Source organism: Crocodylus siamensis, chromosome 3 (assembly GCF_052110815.1).
Source record: "Crocodylus siamensis isolate JL-2025a chromosome 3, ASM5211081v1, whole genome shotgun sequence".
Classification (NCBI taxonomy): domain Eukaryota; kingdom Metazoa; phylum Chordata; order Crocodylia; family Crocodylidae; genus Crocodylus; species Crocodylus siamensis.
In genome coordinates, this window is record NC_143397.1 from 29,783,978 (window position 1) to 29,806,484 (window position 22,507).

The window sequence follows — 22,507 nt, forward strand, 5'->3', positions numbered from 1 at the left end:
GGATCTCAGAGGCTGCAGCGGTCAGAGTTTTATAAAGATCCACCTTCCCTTTCTTAATAAAGTTTATGCCACTCACTCTGTATCTTGTTAATAATAGTGTAAGGAATGGACAGATAGTTATAGATAGATATATTATACTTAGATAAAGACAGAATAGTATACTTAGGTGTAAAGGGTATTTATTACCCTCCTTGTAAGAAAGTTTTTCCTAATATCTAACTTAAACTTTCCATGCTGCAACTTGAGACCCCTGCTCCTTGTTCTGTCATCTGCTACCTCTGAGAACAGCCTAGCTTCATCTTTTTTGGAACCACCCTTCACACAGTTGAAGGCTGCTAATAAATCCCACCTCAGTCTTCTCTTTTCCAGACTAAGCCCAATTCCCCCAGTCTCTCCTCAGAAGTCATGTTCCACAGCCTTCTAACCATTGTCGTTGCCTTCCACTGGACTCTTTCCAGCTTGTCTACATTTTTTCTGTAGTGGGGGACTCAAAATTGGACACAGTATTCCAGATGTGGCTGAATAAAGGGAAAGAATCACTTCTGCCGGCAACACTCCTAGTAATGCAGCCCAGTATGCCCTTAGCCTTTTTCATAAGAGTACGCTGCTTGCTCACATTCACCTTCTTGTCCACTATAACTGCCAGGTCTTTTCTACAGAGCTGCTACCCAGCCAGCACTGGTGCATGGGATTGTTCTGTCCTGACTGCAGGACTCTGCACTTGTCCTTGTTGAACCTCATGAGATTTCTTTTGGTCCAGTCCTCCAAATTTTTGAGATCTCTGAATCCTAGCCCTACCCTGCAGCTTATCTATCACTCCCCCAACTTGGCATCCTTCCTACCTACTAGTTTAATTTTGTGACCCCTAGTTCTTATCTTGTGAGACACAGTAAGCAACTGTTGAAGCAACCAATTGAACTTTCTCTTTGCTATTTAGTATTTTGTAAGCCATTATCATGATTCATGTGCAGTGCCACACCCAGCCCTGGGTAAACTTTACGTACTGGGACTCGCTTTGCCAGAGATCATGATTTTTTTGTTGCAAAAGTCTATCTTGCCTGTGGCATCGATATCTTTAACTAATTCATTCTCAGTTGGTAACATTGCCCAGTTCTGTCTATATTACTTTTTTTTGCAATTGTAATTTTTTTTTATTTTCAGGCCTGCGGCAGGCGCGTCATTTGTCCACACCTGTGTCTGTTCATGCTCTCCCTCAAATCTGTCTTTTTGGAAGCTGAACTGGCCTAGGCTCTGCAGCCTTTCCCCATACGGGTGATACTCTCAAATCTCTGTACGTTTTTATTCTGCTCTTCCAAAAACAGACTATGGGGAAGAGGCCTCATTTGTGCTGCACGACCACCACCCCAACCCCGGCAGACCCCTGCAGGCAGCAACAGTTCCGGGGAAGTACGCCACGCTCCTCCTCTGCGGAAGCCGTCACCTGAAGGCAGCAGCAGCAGAGACAGGTCAGCGCCCGCCCCCGCAGCCAATGCGGGGACAGGGAGCAAGGCCCCACCCCGCGCTGGGCACCACGGGAAGTGTAGTTCCGCGGTGTAACCCCCGCACAGAGCATGCGCAGTCATTAGATGAGGCCCCGCCTCTTCCCCCTTGCCTCTTTTGCATTGGTCCGGCCGTGGCTCGCGTGACCTGCAGCGGCCAATTCTCGTGCTACAGGGCAGACGCCGTCCCGCCGGCGGTCAGCAGAAGATGGCGGGGCTTCGCAGGAAGTGGTCTGAGCTGTGCCGGCAGCTACAGGCGAAGTCCGCGACTGCGGTCAAGGCCGGGCCCGGGGCTGGGCCGTGGTACCCGCCCGTGGTTGCGTCCCTCACGGCTAAGAGCAAGGCGGCGCAGCGGCGGCGCCAGGAGCTGTTCCATCAGCTGCTGGAGGAGGCAGGCTCCATCGAGAAGAAGCTGCAGCTGTACGAGCAGCGCCAGCGCCGCAAGTTCGTGGTGTACCCGCAGACCTTCGCGCTGCGCGCCGACCGCAGCTACCAGAGCTTCACCAAGACCGCCTTCGTGCCTGGCCTGCCGCCCGCCAGCCGGGCCCCCGTAGACCTCGACCTCGGTGCCCTGCGCAGCCTGGCCTGCGACGCGCTGCTGCAGGAGTACTTCTACCTGCGCCGCCCGTTCGCGTGCAGCCTCAACCCCCCCCAGTCCCTGCACGAGGCCTTCCTCACGCAGCTCCTCACCTCCCTCAGCGGGCAGCTGGCTGCACACAACCCGCTGCTCGCGGCCTCCACCCTCGGTAGGGGCCAGCGGTACAGCTGCTAGGGGCACCCTATTTTCAGTATTGGTACAGAAGATGCCTGGAGGGGAGGGAGAGGACAAGGGGGAGGGGTGAATGGTTGGGGGGTGGTAGTGATGTGTCCTAGCTCTGCTCCTCATTCCTAAGCCACAGCCCCCCCAGCCCTAATACTGCCTCTTACTCCTGACCCACTGTACCCTACCTTGGTGGTGCCCTTCACTGCCACCCCCAGCCCTGCTGCTGTCCCTTACAGCCCCCTGCCCTGCTAGTGCCCTTTATTCTTGGCCCACAGCCCCCTGTCGTTGTCTCCCAGTCCTGCCAGTGTCCATTACTCACAGCCCCGAGCCCTGCCAATGCCCCTTATTCCCAACCCACAGCCCCCTGGCTTCCTGGCCATGCCAGTGCCCCTCATTCCTGACCTAAAGCCCCCTACCCCACCCCCCAGTCCTGCCAATGTCCTTCACTCCCAACCCACAGCCCCCTGCCCCCCTAACCCCTTGCTCCCAGCCCCGCTAGTGCCCCTCATTCCTGACCCAAAGCGCCTTGCTGCCCCCCAGCCCTACTGCCATGCAGGTGGCATGTGTGTGCCCATGCAAGTGCACTCATGCTCGCCTGTGAGCAGCTGCCAAGTTATGGCAGGGAGGGAAGCGGAGGTAGAGCTCAAACCTGGGCATTTGTTTGCTTTTTAAAAAACTGCCTGGACAGCGTGCAGGGGTCCGAAAAAGAGGATGCGTCTGGAAAAACCCGGATGTATGGTAACCCTAATGTCTGTGACAGCCCTACTGTGCTGCACTTGACCAGAGGCCCGGGGCATCATGCGGGAGGGTAACATGCTAGGTAATACGATGATCTGTAGCTTCCAATATGATAATTTCATATTTGCAGAAAAACTATTGTACACTGAAAAGTTGTGTGCAAGTAAGCTGTCGTCTTATTTGCTCTGTATTGCTGCCTTGCGGGGCCTAAGGTTGGATAGGGCAAGGCTGCACCTGCCATGGCAGAGTCCTGGGGGCAATTGTGACACCTGCTCCTAGTGAGCACCCAGAGCTTGTGCCTTTTTCACTGCCTGCACGTGCGTGCCCCCCCGCCCCCAATTATGCTACTCTTAAGTGTTTTATCACCAAGTGCAGTAAGGCCCATGTGGGGCAGGTTAAAACCAAGGTGTGCCTCTTTTCAGACTTTCAGCCACAGGTGAACTTCTATTGGATGCGAGGAGAGGAGGTTGTTCGTCATGGACACCGAAGCGGAAGAGTTGATCCAGTGCGATTTCAGATAGATGACAAGCCACTTCTTCAGATTCGTGTGCCAAAGCAGCTTCCAAAGGCATGCTTCTATGTTATGTTATTTGAAACGCCTTTTGTTCTAGTACTGGGCATAGCCCCATCCTAGGTTGTACTGAGCAGTATAGAAAGACACAGGAGAAAAAGACCCAAGCTCAAGAGTGCTTCCATCTTAAATATTCAAGAAACATAGCATTAATATAAATAGGTAACCTTAATGTTACTTCTGACTTAACCAAAATGTTTCTCATGGAACAGTTTGCTGGGGAAACCTTACCTTTCTATACGAAGGCATCATTAACATGTGTAACATATTTGTTAATGAACTTGGTTAATGTATGTTATGTTACTATATTGGCATTACAGTATGTCAGGGGGCTTCCAAGCATAGAGGAGGACATTGGACCTGGACCAGGCTGACTTCATGGGTACCTACATCTCCCTTCCTACCCCTCCCTGAGAGGATTATCTGCGTCAATGAAGTTGGATGCCTAGCTTTTTTTATACAGCAAATGAGAAAACCTAAGTGCTCTTCAAGGATCTGCCAGATAGCATAGCGGCTCAACAGTAGAGTGCCTAGCACTGATCTGTAGGAAATGGTAGGGCTAGGGATGGGTCGTCTTTGAGAACAAACTCCTCTTCAGTGTGTGGAAGGAGCTTACATCATGGTGGTATCCATTTTGCTCAGAGGGATGGCATCAGCTTGATGCAGGATGCCTAACTGATAATAACATTAACTTCAATGTAAAGTTTGACTTTCCATGCTTACTCCATGCCAGCTGTGAGGATGGTAGTGCCTACCATTCTCCTAATAGCAAAGGGGTTAGCAATTAACTGAGGTCTAAGTTGAGGTTCTGCTTCTTTCCTATAAGCTAGGAAGGCATAAGCCAGCTTGGTATGGGTACCCTATTAACTTGTCCATTGTACCTTGTCTGCGGGGTGGCAAAAAAGGTAAGGTTCATGGGATCAAAAGGTGAGCGCACAAAAAAGCAGTCAATAGACTATTGATTGGGGAGACTTATATTTCCCCCTGCCTTCTCCCCTGGCAAAGTTTTATATTTCTCTGTCAGACCAGGAATCAGACTGTTATTGCTGGGTTGCAGAATCATTGTCTTACTTGCTCTCTAGAAAAGTGGTTACAGGGACTGGAACCCAGGTTTCCCCCTTTCCCAGGGAATAATGTAGATCCCCTTTTCTACTTCCTGGACACGTGCTCTGTTCATACCCGTGGAATAGGAGTTGGGATAGGTGAGTGGCGCTGACATCTTGTGTGAGATGCATATGTGCTGTTAGTGTCAGTCTCTGGCTGTGCTGTCATGATATAAGAATGAGTTCTGTTGGAACTCTGAGGAGACAAGGCAAAAACAAGGGATGCAATATGAATGAGCAAAAGATGGAGCCTATTGGTAGAGGCCTGACAGAATACATGAGTTAATTGAATCATGAGAAACAAACAAAAAAAAGTGCTTTGTCAAGGTGTAGATATTGTTTGGGTTAAGTAAAAAGTTTGGCTCAAGCCTAACTTGAAGTTATATGTTGGGGAGTTGAGAATCTGCAGCTCTTACCAGCTAAACCAGGGGTGTCAAACATGCGTCCAACAAGCCAGGTTATCAGATTCAGAGTCTTGATGGGGGACCTTCCCCTAGTGGCAGCTAAGTGCCTGGGCAAGACCTGTGGTGCTGGAACCCCAGGAGCACCATGTCTTATTCCTGTGGTGGCTGCCAGGGGACTGTGATACCATGTCTCTTCCTGCAGTACTACTGCTCTTGCCCAGGCACTTGACAACCAAGCATGTGAGAGCCTCAGAGTTGGAGCCCCAGTAGACCATAGCAAAAGCTAGGTATCGCAGGTGCTTTGTGGTCATTTCAGGAAGAAAGTTCATGGTCAGTCTTGTTCCAGTGGTGTTTTTGGGACTGCAGAACTGTAGTTTTTGCTGGGGCACTTGGCTGCTGTGGGAAGAAGCTGCTGTGCTGCTGGAGCTCCAGTGCCCCCCAGCTTGGCTGCCAAGCACCCAGGTAAGAGCAGTGGCGTTGGAGCCCCAGCAGCACTATGGGCAGAAGCCCAGGACTGGCTTGTTCTCATGGCAACACCCAAATGTCCAAGATGCCAGGCCTGTTCCCACCAGATTCCAGACTGGCTGGAGCAGGTACCATGTGCTGGATATGGCATGGGGGGGGGGGGGGCCACAGGTATGATCTGGCCTGTGGGCCAGCCCTGCACTAAGGGCAAGATGAGTTTGACACACCTGAGCTAGACAGTGGAGCTTCATAAATCCTATAAAATGAATATTTTTGAACTGTTAGCCTTAATCTTTCCTATGAAGAATTTTTCTTCTAAAGTTTTGAGGTGAGTTTAGTCAGCTTATGGATAAGTAATGCGTGAAGGGAAGTCTAGCAAAATATGACTTGAATGTCTAAGAATTACTTTAAATAGTGGCGCTCACAGTACTTTTAAGTCTGTAAGGCTAATGTTCTGTATAGTGGTTTTGCACCATCTTTCAGAAAACATCTGAAGAGCTTTTAACAATAACTTTGCTTGACCTGCATTTATGGCTTCTATGAAACATGCAAATTATTTGATAGAACAAGGTTTTCAAAATAGTATTACTTAATAAAGTTTTTACCTGTCCTCCTCCCCCTTTCTTCCCTTCTCTCCCCCCTCTCTTGAAAAAAGATAGATGAATGACTAGTTAGTTGGTAGAGGCATGAGGCATGCACTCGTCATCCATCATAACCTTGGAGGGCTGGGGATAAAGAGAAACTATTTTAGGTTCTTAAGAGTATGTCTAGGTGGTACAATGTTAACAATATGCTGAAGTATATCCAAGCTTGCTCTGCAATTTGCCGAAGAGATAAAATTTGCTGAAGAGAGAAAACCAAGGATTTAAAAAATAACTACTGGTTTTGGTTGGTTTGTTGGTTGTTTAGCTCCTCTGTGCTTCCCCTCATAAGTGTCCAACACTTGACCCACTTCAGGTCAGGGAGGAAGTCAGCATTATCAAGATGGGATGTCCAGTGTGAGATCTCTTGAAGAGAACAAAGTTACTAATCACTTTTGAAACCTGTGATTCTTATATCTTATGTTTTGAGTTGTATTATGATAAGGCTAGAAGTCAAATGCAAAATAACTGTCAAGTGGTTTTGTTCTGCCTTGTTCCTCACTTACATATTTGGGAATGCTAACTTTTATTTGATTGGAAGTGAAATCCATTTCCAGAGCATAATGCTGCTTAGCACTACAGTTATTCAGAGAACAGAGAATCGCTCTTGCTTTACGTAACAGTAGTATTTCCCAGAAAAGGCTGAGACTTGTGGATGTTGGTTCCCCAGCATTTTCCAGTTGTGATCCTAATTGCAGTCATACATGTGATCCTGTCAATAATTGCTGCTGTTTGTGTGCCCAGAATTAACCGGAGGTGGGGACTTTACTTCACCTCAGATATGTAAATGTCTGTGCTCTTAATTATTCCACACTTTAGTGAGAACCAAACGGGGGCAGTTTAGGCCAGTTTCATTTAAGGATAAGCTCTTCCAGTTTAGCAATTGCAATGTAGTAATTGAGGGTGCAGGAATGGTTACAATGTCTAAGCTGGTTCATGGTAAAGTCTTTCTCTAACTAAAGAGACTTACTAGAACAGCTTCTTTGCTAACAAGTAAGCGTGACAGACTTGACCATGTCAGCTGCTCTATAATAACCACCCGCTCCCTTTCTCTCCTTGAGGGCAGCTAAAGCAAGAGTAAACTCCGCTTACTCATGAATGAAATGGGGCTAAGATGCTCTTGTTTAGCTTTCACATAGTGCAGGGTAACTGGGCCCCAGAATAGTGAGATAAGAACTGTCCGGATAGTGTCAGCCCCATTCGTTTTTAAAGGCATGTTGGGTAGCTATTGGATCAAAGGGAATTAGGGTGTCTGTGGAGTTTCCCTCTTCCCCAAGTTGAAGAGCTTCTGCTCTAGGACAAATGAGCCATTTTGTCCCATTTTTTCTCCCTGTCTTTGAAACAGGGCAAAAATTTTGTTCACCAGTACAAAATAAAATTATAAATTCAGCAAAAGGGGTGGATGAGCATGTGTGTTTTTTAAGCAAAAAATGATGTTGTGTACCAGTTTTCTGAGAGAATTAATTATGCTGTTAATAATTATTTTTCTTTATTTTTTTTTATCAAGTTTGTACCTTTGGATGATTTAGTTGCTGAAGAAATTCCTGTTATTAATCACACACCAGACAAGCTTCCAATGTTCAAAAGACAATATGAAAACAAGGTATTTATAGGTAAGTTTGGTTTTTTTCCTCACTGTGTAAATATGGTGAAGAATTTGATTGACTGATATTTTTTTTTCTATAAATGTGTGTCTGATTTCACTTAATTATTTCATTGGAAGGAAATGGCCTGTTGTGAGAACCAGTGCCAACTGTAAATCTGATATCATTTGTCACTGTTACTATACTGTGAATGCTGGGCGTGCTTTAAGGAAAAAAAAGGCAAGGCTTCTTGTATCACACTCTTAACAGGTGTGATGGGTTACTAGGTCATTGTGAGTCTTATGACTCTCCCCCCCCCCCCCCCCCCAATATTTTGTTATGGGAGGATTTAGGCAGCTTTTGTTTTAAAGAAACTACAGCTAGTCCCTAATAAAACAAATGCCTGCAGAATTGGGTTAGAGCCTAGCTTTAACCTTTTACCATGTCAAAAGCCTACTTGCTATCAGAAGATAAATTGCACGTCAGTGTTATAAGGCCACAGGAGGCATTTCTAAAGGACAGCTAGTCAGTAGAGAACAGCATAACCGTATGCACACAGAGATACCCAGTTCTATTTATTAAGACCTAAAGGTGACTTTAATACACTAGAACAGGGTTGCTGAACCCCTGGCCTGAGTACAGTTATGGGATTTATTTTATTTTTTTCTTGAGGAAACAGAAGGTAGAGGAAGTTAGAGTTCTGGAGTAACTTGTGATCTATGATGTACAGAACATAGAAAAATATTTTTTTCCCTTGAATCTTTGTGTATAACTTTTTAAAGTATTTCTCATTCCTTTTGTGGCCTCAGGATCAAAGGTAGCAGATCCCTGCAGATATGGACACACACAATTTCATTTGATTCCTGAGCGATTGAAAAGGAAGAAACTAATACAAAAAAATCTTGCTCATCACATTGAAGTTGTTTACCGAGCTAATGGTATTGCAAGTCTCTTTGCTTGGACAGCAGCACAAGCTATGTATCAAGGTGAGACGAGATATATAATTTGATTGTCCTAGGTTGTGTAACTTGTTTTCACTTTCCTCTTTCGCTTTCTTTTTCTATATAACATGCTTTAATTTTCATAATGATTTACCTCAGTTCTCCCTCTAGAAGTCTTAAGCACCCATGACTTGCGGGCTTTATTTCTAAACAAGATATTATTAATACAGGCTTTTGAAACTGACCAGAGAAGAGCAGCACTATCTTGTCCAGTAGCACCAAACACTGATGAATACAAAGTGGATGGCTTCTTTCATTTTAATAAAAGGACATCAGCCTGAATGGCTCTGGCCTTAAATTTAAATGAGATGCTCTTGATTATGGACAATACTTAAGTGAAAGTGGATCACAATTTCCTTTTTGCTGCTAGGAAACCTGATGCTATTATGCCAGTTAATGAAATTGTGGTTACTTAGCAAACATCTGGATTTCTAGCCCTTACTGATCCCTGCTATTTGCAGACTTTCTTTTGTGAATGTGAAATTAATGAAATGACTAGTCACCTTGTTTACTGCCTACATAATTGTGCCCAAAACTTATGACATGGCACTTGAGTAATCTGAACTTGCATATTATGTTAGTTGGTATGTTGGTTCTGAGATGCTTCTCATAAACCTAACCTTCTAAAGGGTCTGTGCTGAAGACTGGCCTGCTTGTCAAATAATTGACATTAAAGTCAGTATAATGGGCAGAATATCGGTTTATGAAAGTCTAAGATGTTCCTATCTTGATGTATTTGCTAGTCAGTTTGAGATATCCACTCCTTAATTCTGAAATTCAGAAACATTTTTAAAAAAAGAACAATCCCAGTTTTTGGATTTGTTAGGACAATTCTGCATGGAAGTATTCTTCCTCTTCTTCCTTAAACTTGTCTGAAATAAAGTGGGGGGAGGTGGAAATCCCCACGTCATTATTTTGAGAGAGAGCATAGCTTTTAAAGCAAAGAGAATACCCATGATGTATAGATTATGGCAGAGAGCATCATGGGTCATGATTCTTATAGTGGCTTCTAGGTTTTATTTTATAAGCAAATATTTGTAGCTAGCTACCTTTACAGTACTGTTTCGCACAGCCCTACTGTTTCGTTTCAACTTCCATTTGGCTGTTTTGATGGGGCAGTGTTTTGTTTTGTGTAATTGAAACTCTTTCATCATTTTGATACTGTTTCAACATTTTACCTACAGGCTATAATGGGGAAGCATGAAACTGCCTATAACGTTGTCATTTCTTGCTTGGTTCAGATGACACTTGTGGGAACGGTAGCCCCTTCTGAGGCCATGAACTCTGCCAAGTTTCAAGGAGATAGGTGCAGAGGGTGTTCTGGGAAGCTGCACCTCAAACTGTTCAGAGCAAAACTTGTGTCACTTGTATGTGGGAAGGCACAGAGAAAGCTCAGTTCAAACAGTGCTCCCTTTTTATGCTGTTTTTCCACCTGTCCCCCAGAGCACTGAGACTGGAAGGGACCTCAGAGAAGAGTCACAGTCACTGGGCAGCCACACATCACTATCAGAGCAGTCCTTACCCCTCCTTCCCCTTACTTTCTCTTTGGCTGCAGGCAAGCCCAGCTTCAGCTTCAAAACTCAAAACCTATGAAATGTTTCACCTGCCCTCATTTCATTTTGAGGCTTTCAGAGCTTTTTGTTTAATTTAAATTTTGCTCTTTTGAGCTCAAAACAAGTTGAAACGAAACAGCCAGTGAAATTTTGCACGACCCTACTTTACAGTACTGATCAGTTTTAATCCAGCAACCTACATCCAGTTGCAGTTGCTGAAATCAAGAGGAAGAACAGGTTTTGTATAGTCCCATATATGTTAACTGGTCTAGCACTGCTATATTGCAAAAATCTGCCTGTGCTAGCTAAGGATGATCTCGTCTACAGGTGGCTTCTCCTGGCCTAGCTTCTGTCCAGTTCTGTGTGGCCAGTGTAGTTCATTCTGCATCGGAGGGCCTGACCACTTGGGCTGCGCGAAACAGTACCGTTTTGTTTCGACTTCTGTTTTGCTGTTTCGAAGGGACAGTGTTTTGTTTCATCATTTCATTTTGCTTCTAAGTACTGTTCCGTTTTGTTTCAGCATTTCGCCCATATGCTATAATGGGGAATCATAAAAATGCCACTGGCTCTCCCTCCACTGGGCTGAGCTCTGGGTCTGGTGGAGCGGCTCAGAGTGCAGCCCTGACTCTCCCCTGCCTGCCACCACCAGGCTGCTTCAAAATTTAAAATGTCTCAAAACTTTCACATAGTTTCAAGTACCCTCATTTAGTTTCGAAGCTGTTTCGAAGCCTTTTGTTTAGTTTCGATTCTGCTGTTTCAAGCTAAAATGTGTCAAAACAGTTTTTTAAAATTAAACACGTTGAAATTTCAAACAGCCCTACTGACCACCTTTATTACTGCCATGGATAAAGCAGCAGCTATTCCTGTAATATAAACAAAGCATCAGGAAAGTAAATTTCTGATAGAAATAGAAATTTCGCATTATTTTCAAACCTTTTTTTTTTTTTTTAACCTTCTTTGTGTCAGAAGAACCAAAGGAAACCTATACTTGAGTTGCTTGCCAAAAATAAAGTCTTGTGATGGGTAGCTGGAACTGACTGTTTCTTTTCATGTTCGCTTCATTCTGCAAGAAAATGTTGCATTGTTCAAGTATGCTATCTTTTGAGATGCTGTTCCTGCTACAGTATCTACTGATGGTCAAACTACATATGCTATATCTTAGTTAAAGCAGCAGCAGCTGTTGAATTTGAGGTACTTGGCTTGTCTGCTGTAATCTCATTGCTGTTTTAATGATCTATGTTTTTAGGGGGGAGAGATGTTATACCATACAAAGACGTGTTATAAAGAAACTCTAGCATTTGTAAAATTAATGTTTTGAAAATAAATGCCCATTCTCTTAAACGGTCCAGCTTCCTTTTGGACTATACTATGGTAATATATTTGAATCTTAAGCTGTTTGTATAACTAGAGTCAAAATGAAGTAAAATACCATCTTGATTTAGATTCTTGGAGTAGGTATCAGACCGCTTCAAGGAAAAAGTCTTTGGAGGAAAAACAATATTTTTGAGTTGGTTTGTAGGCCCTTCATATTTCTTTTTCCATTCTTTACTGGAAATCCATGACAGCCATATTTGCAAAGGGCTGAGCCCAGTCTTTTCAGAGCCAGTGTTCTTCTCCAGGATAAAGAGATGGGTCAGAGTTGAGTTTTTTAATAGCTGGCATCATTCTAAAAATGAGGGTAACATCATGGAGCCAAGTTGGCTTTAGGAAAAGCGGTCTCTTTTTTTCCTTTGGCTTTACGGTATTTGCCTGGCTACAGTCTACTAGATATTGAAGCTGAGTTAACTCACTCACTTTGTAACAAAGAGAAAGGCCTTAAGTTTTAATCTGTAGTGCTTTCTAAGTAACAAAACTGAAGAAAAACATTACTTAATGTACAATGGATTAGAATGGCAAACAGAATAGCATAAACATGGTACAAACTATCTGGCTTTCTAAAACACGGGGTGTAGCAAAGCTCTTGCAAGCAAGGCAGAATCTTTTCAGAGCATCTGATATTTTGAGCCTATCAGAATAAGCTACTAGAACTCAATCCTATGAGCTTGTGCTATATGTACAATGAAACATGAGAGGAGTTGATATGTGAATTAAACTAGGCCCTCTTAAATTTTAATACAGAGCTGCTTGTTATTGATAATGCTTGGCCTTTCTAACATGTCTTGTACTAAATTCTAAGTATATAGATGAAGGAAACATGCCAGTATACTTCTAATGGATTAAAAAGTTTACTTCCCAAGGTGCATAGATTGCAACAACTGACCCTTTATCACCACTAGTACATTTTTTATCTGCACTCAGTTGATTTAAAAAATTGTTAATTGAGAGATCCTGTGAGGACCTAAGCTAGCTATCTCATTCACGAATCTTGAATTCTTAATTGCATTATTGAAGTCTTTGTAAGAGTTCCCTCAGATTTCAACCTTAAAGACAAGCCAAGGTTCAAGTGAACTTTAGGGGCACTTTTGTATATACATGTGCTGCAGTACCAGGTGCTTCTGAAAAGTGCCCGGCACTGCAACTCATGCAGTTGTATAAGCGGTGAAATACATGTCTGCACACACAAAATAGTGGTGGTCTGATTTTTAAACTAAAACGCACTGAAAATGCATTAGTTCAAAAACACACTGCTGCTATTTTCTCTGCTGATGTGCATTTTGCCACTTACATAACTGCAAGCAACACAGTGTAATGCATGTTGGCTCACATCCAGAGCAGGTTTGATTAATCAACTCTGTTCTGACATGCTGGAGATCCAGTGCGTCACAACATGAAAAAGTATGCGTGTAAATGCCCTAATTTTCATATAAATAGCACAAGGTTCACTGATGGCATTAGCTAGTTGCCATTTTCTAGTGCCAGAAGCTAATAACGTGGAAGTAATAGCACCCTGTCCCAGGTCACAGTGATGAACATACTTAATTATACATCCTTGTAAAGCAACATGTTGATGCTGTATCAAATTGTGCATATGTAATGTCATCTACTTCTCTCAAATACCCCTAAAACTCTTAATATCTGTGTAAACAACTCTTAAAAGATTTCAGTAATACTCATTGATATTTGAATTCAGACTTACTGGACATCTATACATGTGATGGAGTTCTTCTCCAACATGTACCAATTAGCATGAGTTGGAGAAGACTTGATTAATTGAGTCTGCTCCAAGTTTGCTGGAGTATGTTTAAATAGCATGCTTCAGCAGCCTCTGTCGCATGTTTTCAGTGTCTCTGCATTTCAAAATGGTGCGGGGTGTTAACTAAAGCTTCTCATTTTGAAGCATAGGAAGCTGAATACACATGTCACTGTGAGTACTTTAATTAGAGCAGCTGTTAGCTGCCCTAATTTAAAGTGCTCCCCTTCCCTCCACCCTGAAGCACATGTATATGTGCAGTTGGCATCTATATTAGTGCTAGTAATATGATTTTATACTGTGAGGCTTTAACTAGCTGCCTTTAAATTTTATTTCTAGATGTAAGCACTGTTGAAGGAAATGTAGGTGTCTGTGTTGTACACTGCATATGTTAGTGTAGTTGCATAACAGCATAAAAATTAATGCTAAGCAATCTCATATAGACTACAAGGTAGAATATCAAAGCCCATAGGTGATGCTTAATGTCATCTGGTAAATCATTGTTCATAAAAACCTTGCCTCATAAATAGGTCTATTAAATTCCATTGCTTCATAAATGGAAGAGGCTGTCAAAGTTTTGATTTGATTTTACTTTTTTTCGTAGTAAAACATACAGAAATTCATGCATTAGTTATCTAACTTTTAAACATGCAGTTTTGTACAAGAGAGAAATTTGGTAGGTTTATTAACAGTCCATGCATGTGTGGTGGTTTATGTTCCCTTTTAATGTGAACTGTACACATAAATGTGAAAATTCTGCATCCCTGTCCTTAAAAGAGGTCTCTTAAAAATTTACGCAACTTTATACTTTTGTGTTATATGGTCACTTTCCAAGCAGTTGTATCATTACACATAGTAGTCTTAAGATTTTTTTTGTTCTTCCTTTTAAAAAAAAGTGTGTAGCTGTTTCTATAAGTAAAACCTGGTTTTGACTTGTATATGCTTATTGGAATGCTTTTTATTTTTTGTATAACTAAGTTGTACTTTCATTTTGCAGGCTTCTGGAGTGAGGCTGATGTAACCCATCCCTTTGTATCACAGGCTGTGGTCACTGATGGACAGTATTTTGCTTTCTTTTGTTACCAGCTGAATACTTTAGCGCTTACAGTTGAAGCTGATAAAAATAACCCTCGGAAGAATATCTGTTGGGGAACAGATAGTAAGCCATTATATGAAGCAGTGGAAGAAAATAGTATAAAAGGCTTTAATGATGAAGTTTTGCTTCAGTTAATTCAGTTTCTGCTAAATAGACCTGAGGATGTGCAAACTGATAGACCACTTGCCTCAGCCTAGGATTGATCTAAAATTGAATGGAAACACCTTTGCTGGAGGAGAAAGAACTTTCCAGAGTTATTTCTACAAACTTATGTACATGTTATATTGTATTAAAGAAAAAAGTGTTATGAAATCCTTGTCAGTCTTATTCCCTCATAAGTTAAATATATGGTACTACATGTTGGAGATAAATAATTAGAATAATTTTACTGCTTTATGGTATATTCTTACAAATACAGTATACATTACTTTAATATCAACAAAACTCATTTACTTTTTTTTTTTAATTCTTTTTGTCGAGGTTTTTCCATAACAGCTCAGCACTGAATAGTTTCATTTAGACTGCAAACACTTGGGGATGAGCTGCCTTTATAATGCAGTAACTTTAGTAGTTGTGGAAATAGGTGGCATTTTGATATAATATTTTCTGATTTTGGTACAAAAGAAATTGAGAATATCCAGTGTTCGATATGATAAAATAAGTGGAGAACAGAGAGACAGAAGCAGCATATACAGGTTAAGTTTGTTTGTTTGTTGGGTGGTTTTTTTTAATGTGTCAAGTGTGTGGAGAACCTTTAAATTAAGTTGTATAATCCTGTATCTCTTTACTGCTGAATACTTCCTTTAACTTGGTTCTGTTCAGCAAGTGTGTTACAGTTGAATCTTTAACCAGCTTTACATGAGTTTCAAATCATTATTTCACTCTCAGACTTTAATTTTTTTTTTTATGTATAGTAAGCATCTTATACTGCCATGTAGTATGAGCAGGCAGCCTAGTCTAAATGGTTGACTGCTCCTTGCTGCATCCCTTCTCTGTTAATCTGGGACTTCATTTTTTCCTGACTTTGCATGCTTAAAGCTATTAACCTAATAGCAAGTACCCACTGATTTTAGACTAAATGAAAAGTATAATGTATTCAATATGTTGTGATTCAATTTTAAGAGGAAAAGGTAAGAGGGGGTTTAAATCGCCTGTGGATAACAGAGCAGGTCCTTACTTGTCTAGCATGAGAGAGAGAGCGAGAGCACACGCACACACTTTGGCCCAGATTACACATTTACACATTCACTGTGTGGAACTACTTGAATGCATCTAGCCAAAGAGGTTTTCAGAATTGCTGCTGCTTGTATGAATGAGAAGCTAAGTCCAATATTCCCTTTGCCTTAGTAAAGGCTATTTGGACATCAAGTTTTGGCATTGATTTCAGTGGGACTCTGATTTAATACCAATGTGTTGAGTTGGGGGGGGGGGTGAGGGAGGGGGTGTTGGGGTCACCTTCCCCTTAGACATTTGGTAACTTCAGGCTGTTGTTAATATACCTTTTCCTGTGAATAGTTCCCTGCAAGTGTACGATAGGAGGCCCAACGAAACTTTGGTTTTTGCTGTGCCATGCACTGCAAAAGACGGAACTTGGTTAGTAAAAACTGTCAAATGGTTTCAGGCATAGGTATATTTGGCAATTCTAATTGTTTGGATGCTATTACTAAATTCATCCTTTTAGCAAATGAGAATGCATGAATCTGGACAGTGGTTCAGTCTTCAGCAAAGTCTGTCAGTCTGTCTCCCCCCAGCTTCAAAAAACTAGCCTTTAATTTTCATAATCTGGCCAAAATTTTTATTTTGAGGACTCTTTTTCAAGGGTTCAAAGTATTTTTATTTCCATCTTGAAGGTGTATGGCATGTGGAGATGCTTTACTTTGAATACTATAAGCTTATCTGCTTATTGGTATGTTGAGTGGAGAAATGTTTCAATGGGCTGCCATTAGACTAAAGCAGGAGTATTAGAGAATGCTTTGAGAATCGACCATTGGAATTGTCAGAATCTTGCAGTGGGGCTGGAAGGGACCTCCGGAGGTCATCTAGTCCAACACCCTGCCTGAAGCAAGAGCCTCCTTATCCATTTAAATCAAAGGGCTTCTGAGGGAAGGACAAACCTTTAGTATAAGATAAGATGGGGACTACTGTTACCTGAAGACTCTACCTCCAGATTTCAGCTAAACTACAAAGCTTTTTTTTTTTTTTTCTTGCCAAGTGATGGGAGCAGCAGCTTGTAAGGGCTCCTTATTGTTTGAAAGTCAAGGCAATTGTGGAGAGTCTGGTTAGACCAGCGGTTGGCAACCTTTTTTTTAGGCTGTGGCTGAAGCCCGGGGGCTGCAAGTTGATATGACCCCTGTTTAGACTGACATCTCTGGGAATGTCTGAAGACGATGCCTTCCTAAGTTTCCATCAGAGAATGTTAAGCCTTTAGGTAAGACATGCAGTGATATAATTCTTGTATTAAAGTGGTGACTGCCTCTTGCCTTCTGAAGAATTGCATATGGCTGGTGATAGATGGTAGAACTATTGCACCCCATCCTGAAAGGCAAAGGGGAGACTTGCTGCTAGCAAAAAAACCCCCCAAACAATCTGTCAGTGACCATGAAAGCTAAATGAGTAGTGCGGTTAAACACATTCCCAAACACCTATGTTTAAGTTATTAAAGAAGAAAAACTGATGAACAGTGGGTGGTGCTGTTTACCATTTTATTAAGGGGGAAGAAATGGCATCAGCTTTACTGGTTTCTCACTGACTAACAAAGCTAAGAGAAGTCATTAATATGTACCAATCTCTACAGCACACTCTCTCTTTGTTTTAGTAGATTAAAAGTAAAATGGTATTAAAATCTCTCATGTTGCAGTTATCTGAGCACAATACAGTGAAGAGAAAAAGCCCTCCCCTCCCCTCCACCCCAACACACACACACTTTTCATGCTTAAAATGTAATTGCTAACTGCTCAGTGCTAGGAATCTTGCAGTTTCTGATAGTTTCTGTTCTTTAGTTCCGTTCAGCAGAAACATGACGTGATTCTGCTGCTTTAAATCCTGTGGGACTAATCTTCGTAAAACTAACTACTATATATAATAGTTAGTTATATATAGTAGTTAGTTTTGGGGCAAGGCTTTATAATAGGTTCCAATCTTTGAACTTAAGGCAGTGGAAATCTTGCATTTCCAAAACCAGGCATCTGTTTGAGTATGAATTCGGGGTTTAAGTAAAATAGTTCAGCATTTAAGGATGATAAAATACTTAAAAACAATTCCTCATTATTATAAACATATTCTCTTTTACACTCCCTCCCACAATGCCCCACTGGACCTGGGTTTGAATTAATAAATGTAAACCAACCTTACTTTGTAAGTTTCCATCCCCTTTGCCTCTGTTTGCCTTTTTTTATTCTGCCAGATACCCTCAGCATAGGATACCACAGTGTGAACATTAGTCCCACAGGATTTAAAGCAGCAGAATCGCTTCATGTTTCTGCTGAATGGAACTAAAGAACAGAAACTATCAGAAACTGCAAGATTCCTAGCACTGAGCAGCTGGCAGTTACATTTTAATCATAAAAAAGGCGGGGGAGGGCTTTTTCTCTTCATTGTATTGTGCTCAGACAACTGCAACATGAGAGATTTTAATACCATTTTACTTTTAATCTATCTATATATGTGGAACTAAAAATATTTTATATATAAAAGATTTGTTGAATTTGTTTTGGCACCAAGTACAATCTAATCTTGAATTTTAGGAACCCAAGAAATTCTCTATTCAAGATATTTGGCGTTAGTGTTTAATATCTGCTTAACCCATTTCCTGATTCAGGAATCTACAGTCCTTTTTAGTGCATTTCTCATTTTGACTTGTTTCTGCTACAAATATGAGGCTTTAGTTAAGTAAAATATTCTTTGCATGTGAGTATTCAGTATGTCTTTTTTGTTCTTTTATTCCTTGAATGTTAGCTGATTGGGGTAGGTTTTTTCCTGCTTTTTGAATAGGTAAAGGAGAGACTTTGGTTTCTATTAGCTTTTAACAAGGCAAATGGGTTCTAACTCTTCTCCTGTCTAAGGAGGAAACAGTCACTGCCCAGTGCATTTTATTTAAAAGGGCTCTTCTTTCCATTTCTGTTCATCCTCAGCACTTTACCTGTGAACACTAGCATGTAAATATACTTCTCTTGCTTCTGATTGCCCTCTGAGAAATGGAATAATTGCCCAATAACACTCTAAGAGTAGAGTTCCCAAAGGGTTATCCTTCCCTCAAACCCCTTTGATCTAAATGGTGTCCCAGGCATGATGGAGAAGATTTATATTTTTTTAAGGAGAAATATAGCAGCTTGGATAGACTTCCTCACTGCATTTGTCTAGGTCTATGCTCCTATGTATACTACAGCTGTGCTGTTAGGTAATCCAGTCCTTCCTTAGGGCATAAAACAGGACACCTAAGCAAAGCCAGACAATAGGTACTCCATGCAATATCTTGAGAATTCTAAGTTTTCTGCAGGGCTGGAGAAGAATAATGTCTTCCACAGGACCAGCATTGGCACTATGCAGCCATTTCCTGCTCCTCCCTTCCTCTCTGCTTGTACCCTGCAGAACCCCATGTACTTCATGCAGCAGAGCTTCTCCCCACCCCTGGCTCATTAAAGGTGATTTACTTTTGATCCTCTTTTTATTTGTACGTATGCCTATAAAGTTTTATGCACAGAGCTGCTATATGGCTAGACTGGAGATTCTTAATTGGGGTGCTGCAGCATCCTGTGGTGCCTTAAGATCCTTTCAGGTGTTCCAAGGATTGCTATACATCATTAGCACTATTGGGTGCCAAACAAAATTCAGAAGATTAAACCCAGAGATTTCAAATAGGAAACCACAGTGTGGGGGTCAGCCATGTTTTTGACAAGTTCCAAAAATATCCCAACCTCAACCCATGCCTTGGCTTGGCATGCCAGGGGCAGGCTGTGGCAGGAGTGCAGGGGGAGCTGTGAGGTGTCCAATCCTAGGGGCTGGGGTTGTGTTGCCCTGGCCCTTTCCCCACCACACACCCCAAGGTGCACATGCAGCCACTGCTGGCCATGGAGCCCAGCTCACAGCAGGCAGCAGCCAGGCTGCAAACAACTGCGCTGGGGTCTGGAGCCCTGGCCCTGATCTATGGCTGGAGGCAGCATCTTTGGTGGATGGGTGGGAGGACTGAGGGCTGCAGTGCCCCAGCTTCTTCCCTGCTATGCGCCCTTAAGTGCGTGTAGCTGCTGCTAGTGCCAGGGCTCCGGAGCCTAATGCAGTTGTTTGCAACCTGTGCAGTTGCTGCCTGCCATGTGCTGCTTGCAGCAGGGTGTGCAGCCTCTCAGCCTCCTGCTGTGAGCAGTCTGGACTCTGTGGCCAGCAGCGGCTGCCCAGAGCCTGGGCTGGCTGTAGCATGCGAAACAAAATGGTTCCACGTGCCATGTTCTAGCACGCATGCCAGGGGTTGCCGATCCCTGCCATAATTTAAAATGTCCTGACCTGTTGTGGTCTGTCTTAGTGTTTTGGGTTTCTTTGTAACTGAAAAGTTGTTTCATTAGTTTTCACTCACTTTTTGGACTAAACAGCTGGAGTTTTCTGAGGGGTCCCTGAGTCTAACGAGGGGTGCCTTAAATTTAAAAAAGATGGAGAGCCAGTGAACTAGATGTCAATATCTTCAGTTCAATTTCAGCTTATTTTTATTTTATATCAAATCAGTACAACTTCACTGCAGTAAACCCAGCTGTACTGCTTGAGAGAATGAGAATCACTTGTGGGATTCGGCCTCTGTTTTACATCAGGGGTTGGCAATATTTTTGGGCAAAATTCCCCAAATACCCTCGACCGGCTTGTAAGATATTGGCATGCCAGGGGAGCTGTGAGGGGCCCAATCCCTGTGGTAGTGTAGCCCTGGCCCCTTCTCTGCCATCTACCCCAGGCACGTATGCCAAACAATGCCTTCATGTACCACACTCTGGCACTTGTGCTGGGGATTGTCTACCCTCGTCTTAAATTATATATCTTTTTAAGGCATTAATAATGGATGGACAGGTATTCAAACAGTGTTTGATATTGGCAAGTAATGCAGCAGTTCACATTGGTGCACCTGAGACAGAAAAAATAGCTTGAAGTCCAAGCTGAGATTTTGTTTGCTGTCAGTCCTTGCACAATAGAACATGCGTGATTTTGCTTTTCTGTTCCTGTTGCTATAGAAATTGAAAAACCTTAGTCGGCAGTAATGCACCTGCACAAGACTAATATCTCAGCCCATAGGGAAATGTGAACAGAAGCAAAAATCGCCTAGCCCATCCTTCTGTTTTTCCTGAAAGGGATTTGAATAAGCAATACTCCCACCCACAGCTTCCTCTATGAAAATACAATATGGAAACTTTAGACAGGCTTTAAAAATTGTTTTCCTTTTTACATATTTTGTGGAAGGTGCTCTTGGAAACATACCCATGTCCTTTGTAGTGTTTGGACAAACAAGTCATGGAGTGGTAATAGCTGTGAAATAAATTGTCTGACAACGGTTTTTCCAAACCACGCTTGCGCTTTGCCCACCAATCTGTCCTCTAGGACACTCAAATACCAAATCCAGCTTCCCTTTGCTTAAAATCTACTTGCACTGAGTAAAATATTGCTGGCCAGATTAATTTAAACCTTTCCAGTCACAAGTTTAGGGTCTGATTTTAAAACTAGTAAGGCGAGTTCTGAGTTGTACATGTCTGCAAACATTCCCGGTGCTCCTAGGGCTGCTGCTCTTGCTATTAGCCTGGCAAGGCCCAGAGAGTTCTGATTTCAAATTCTTGATTCTTTTTGTTTTGTATTTGTTTTGTTTAATGAGAATAATTTTGGTAACTTTGGTATAGTGGTTATACCAATAACTTTGGTATATTTGGTTACTGTGGTATAGTATAGAAGAGTACTGCTCAAACTCTTTTTTTTTTCCCCTTCTTCCCCCCCCCCACCCCTCCCCCCAAGTGGGCCAAACTTCAAAATCAGAATAGGTCAGGAGCTGCACAGAAAAGCAGTATTGTACTACCCTTTGGAATATCTTAATAAGAATTTTAAATAATATTGAAACAAAACACGTTAGCAACTTTTGGGTTAACAATACACAGCAGAAATTTCAATGTTCTGTAGTATTATTTTAAATTTTATAAAAATAATTAAACTTTAAACTTCTAAAATAAATTAGAGCCCTGTACAGCAGCGGGGATTGATAGCCCACGGGCTTGCATTAGAGGGTGAGGAGCAGGCCGGTTTCCAGCTTCTTAGTGTTGGTGGGGAACTGCCAATAGGAGGGGACAACAGCTGGAGATTGCACAGCTGGCAGCACTGTACCCTACCTCAACTCCTTGTGCTTTCTAGTGCCCTACCAGTGTCTCCTGAAGGGAAAGCCATGTGCTTTAGGAACATAGTAAGAGTGGGATATCATGTTCTGGCTCAGAGTTGTGGGGCTTTTTTTTTTGAGAGAACTGCTGTTTTCCAGTACTGTAGCCAGCCCCATGGCCATGTATGGGGCCCCCAAAGATGGGTCTTCACTTCCCTTCCCTTCCAGCTGTTGAGGTTTTTATGAGGCTCCAAAGCCCAGGAGATGAGTTTCATTGCTCTTTGCCTCCCCTCTCACTGAAATCAGTGGCAGGGGAAAAAAGGAGCTTCAGTGCCCATCTCCTGGACTTCAGACTGCTCAAATTCGGAGTTCACTGGCATGTCAGTGTGGACTCCAGCTGGAGCTTCAGAGCCCAGGAGCTGAGCTCTACCACTGCTACTTGGCCCCTCTTTTCTCTGCCACTAAATTCTTATTCACATAGATGCTAGGGATGGAAGGGATCTCAACAGATCATCGAGTCTGACCCCCTGCCTAGGCAGGAAAGAGCACTGGGGTCAGATGACCCCACCCAGATGCCTGTCCAGCCTTCTCTTAAAGACCCTCCCCCCCTCTTCTCCTGGAAGCCCATTCCAAATT

General features: G+C 42.6%; 1 protein-coding gene across 1 annotated transcript; it reads left to right on the forward strand.

Moving 5' to 3' along the window:
- Window positions 1-1,629: 1,629 nt before the first annotated feature.
- MRPS30 (mitochondrial ribosomal protein S30) lies at window positions 1,630-14,859 on the forward strand. The gene is made up of 5 exons (XM_090038045.1): window positions 1,630-2,245; window positions 3,423-3,568; window positions 7,692-7,797; window positions 8,577-8,753; window positions 14,449-14,859. Exons 1-5 carry the CDS (start codon window positions 1,708-1,710, stop codon window positions 14,742-14,744), a joined length of 1,263 nt encoding a protein of 420 aa, XP_089894171.1. The 5' UTR covers window positions 1,630-1,707; the 3' UTR covers window positions 14,745-14,859.
- The last annotated feature ends 7,648 nt before the right edge of the window (window positions 14,860-22,507 follow it).

What these genes read in the sequence shown, in the direction of transcription:
- MRPS30 (XM_090038045.1), top strand. Translation starts at nt 1,708, where the DNA reads ATGGCGGGGCTTCGCAGGAAGTGGTCTGAGCTGTGCCGGCAGCTACAG. An exon ending in GCTCGCGGCCTCCACCCTCG is followed by an intron (nt 2,246 to 3,422) that starts GTAGGGGCCAGC and finishes GCCTCTTTTCAG; the next exon opens with ACTTTCAGCCACAGGTGAAC. An exon ending in TGCCAAAGCAGCTTCCAAAG is followed by an intron (nt 3,569 to 7,691) that starts GCATGCTTCTAT and finishes TTTTTTATCAAG; the next exon opens with TTTGTACCTTTGGATGATTT.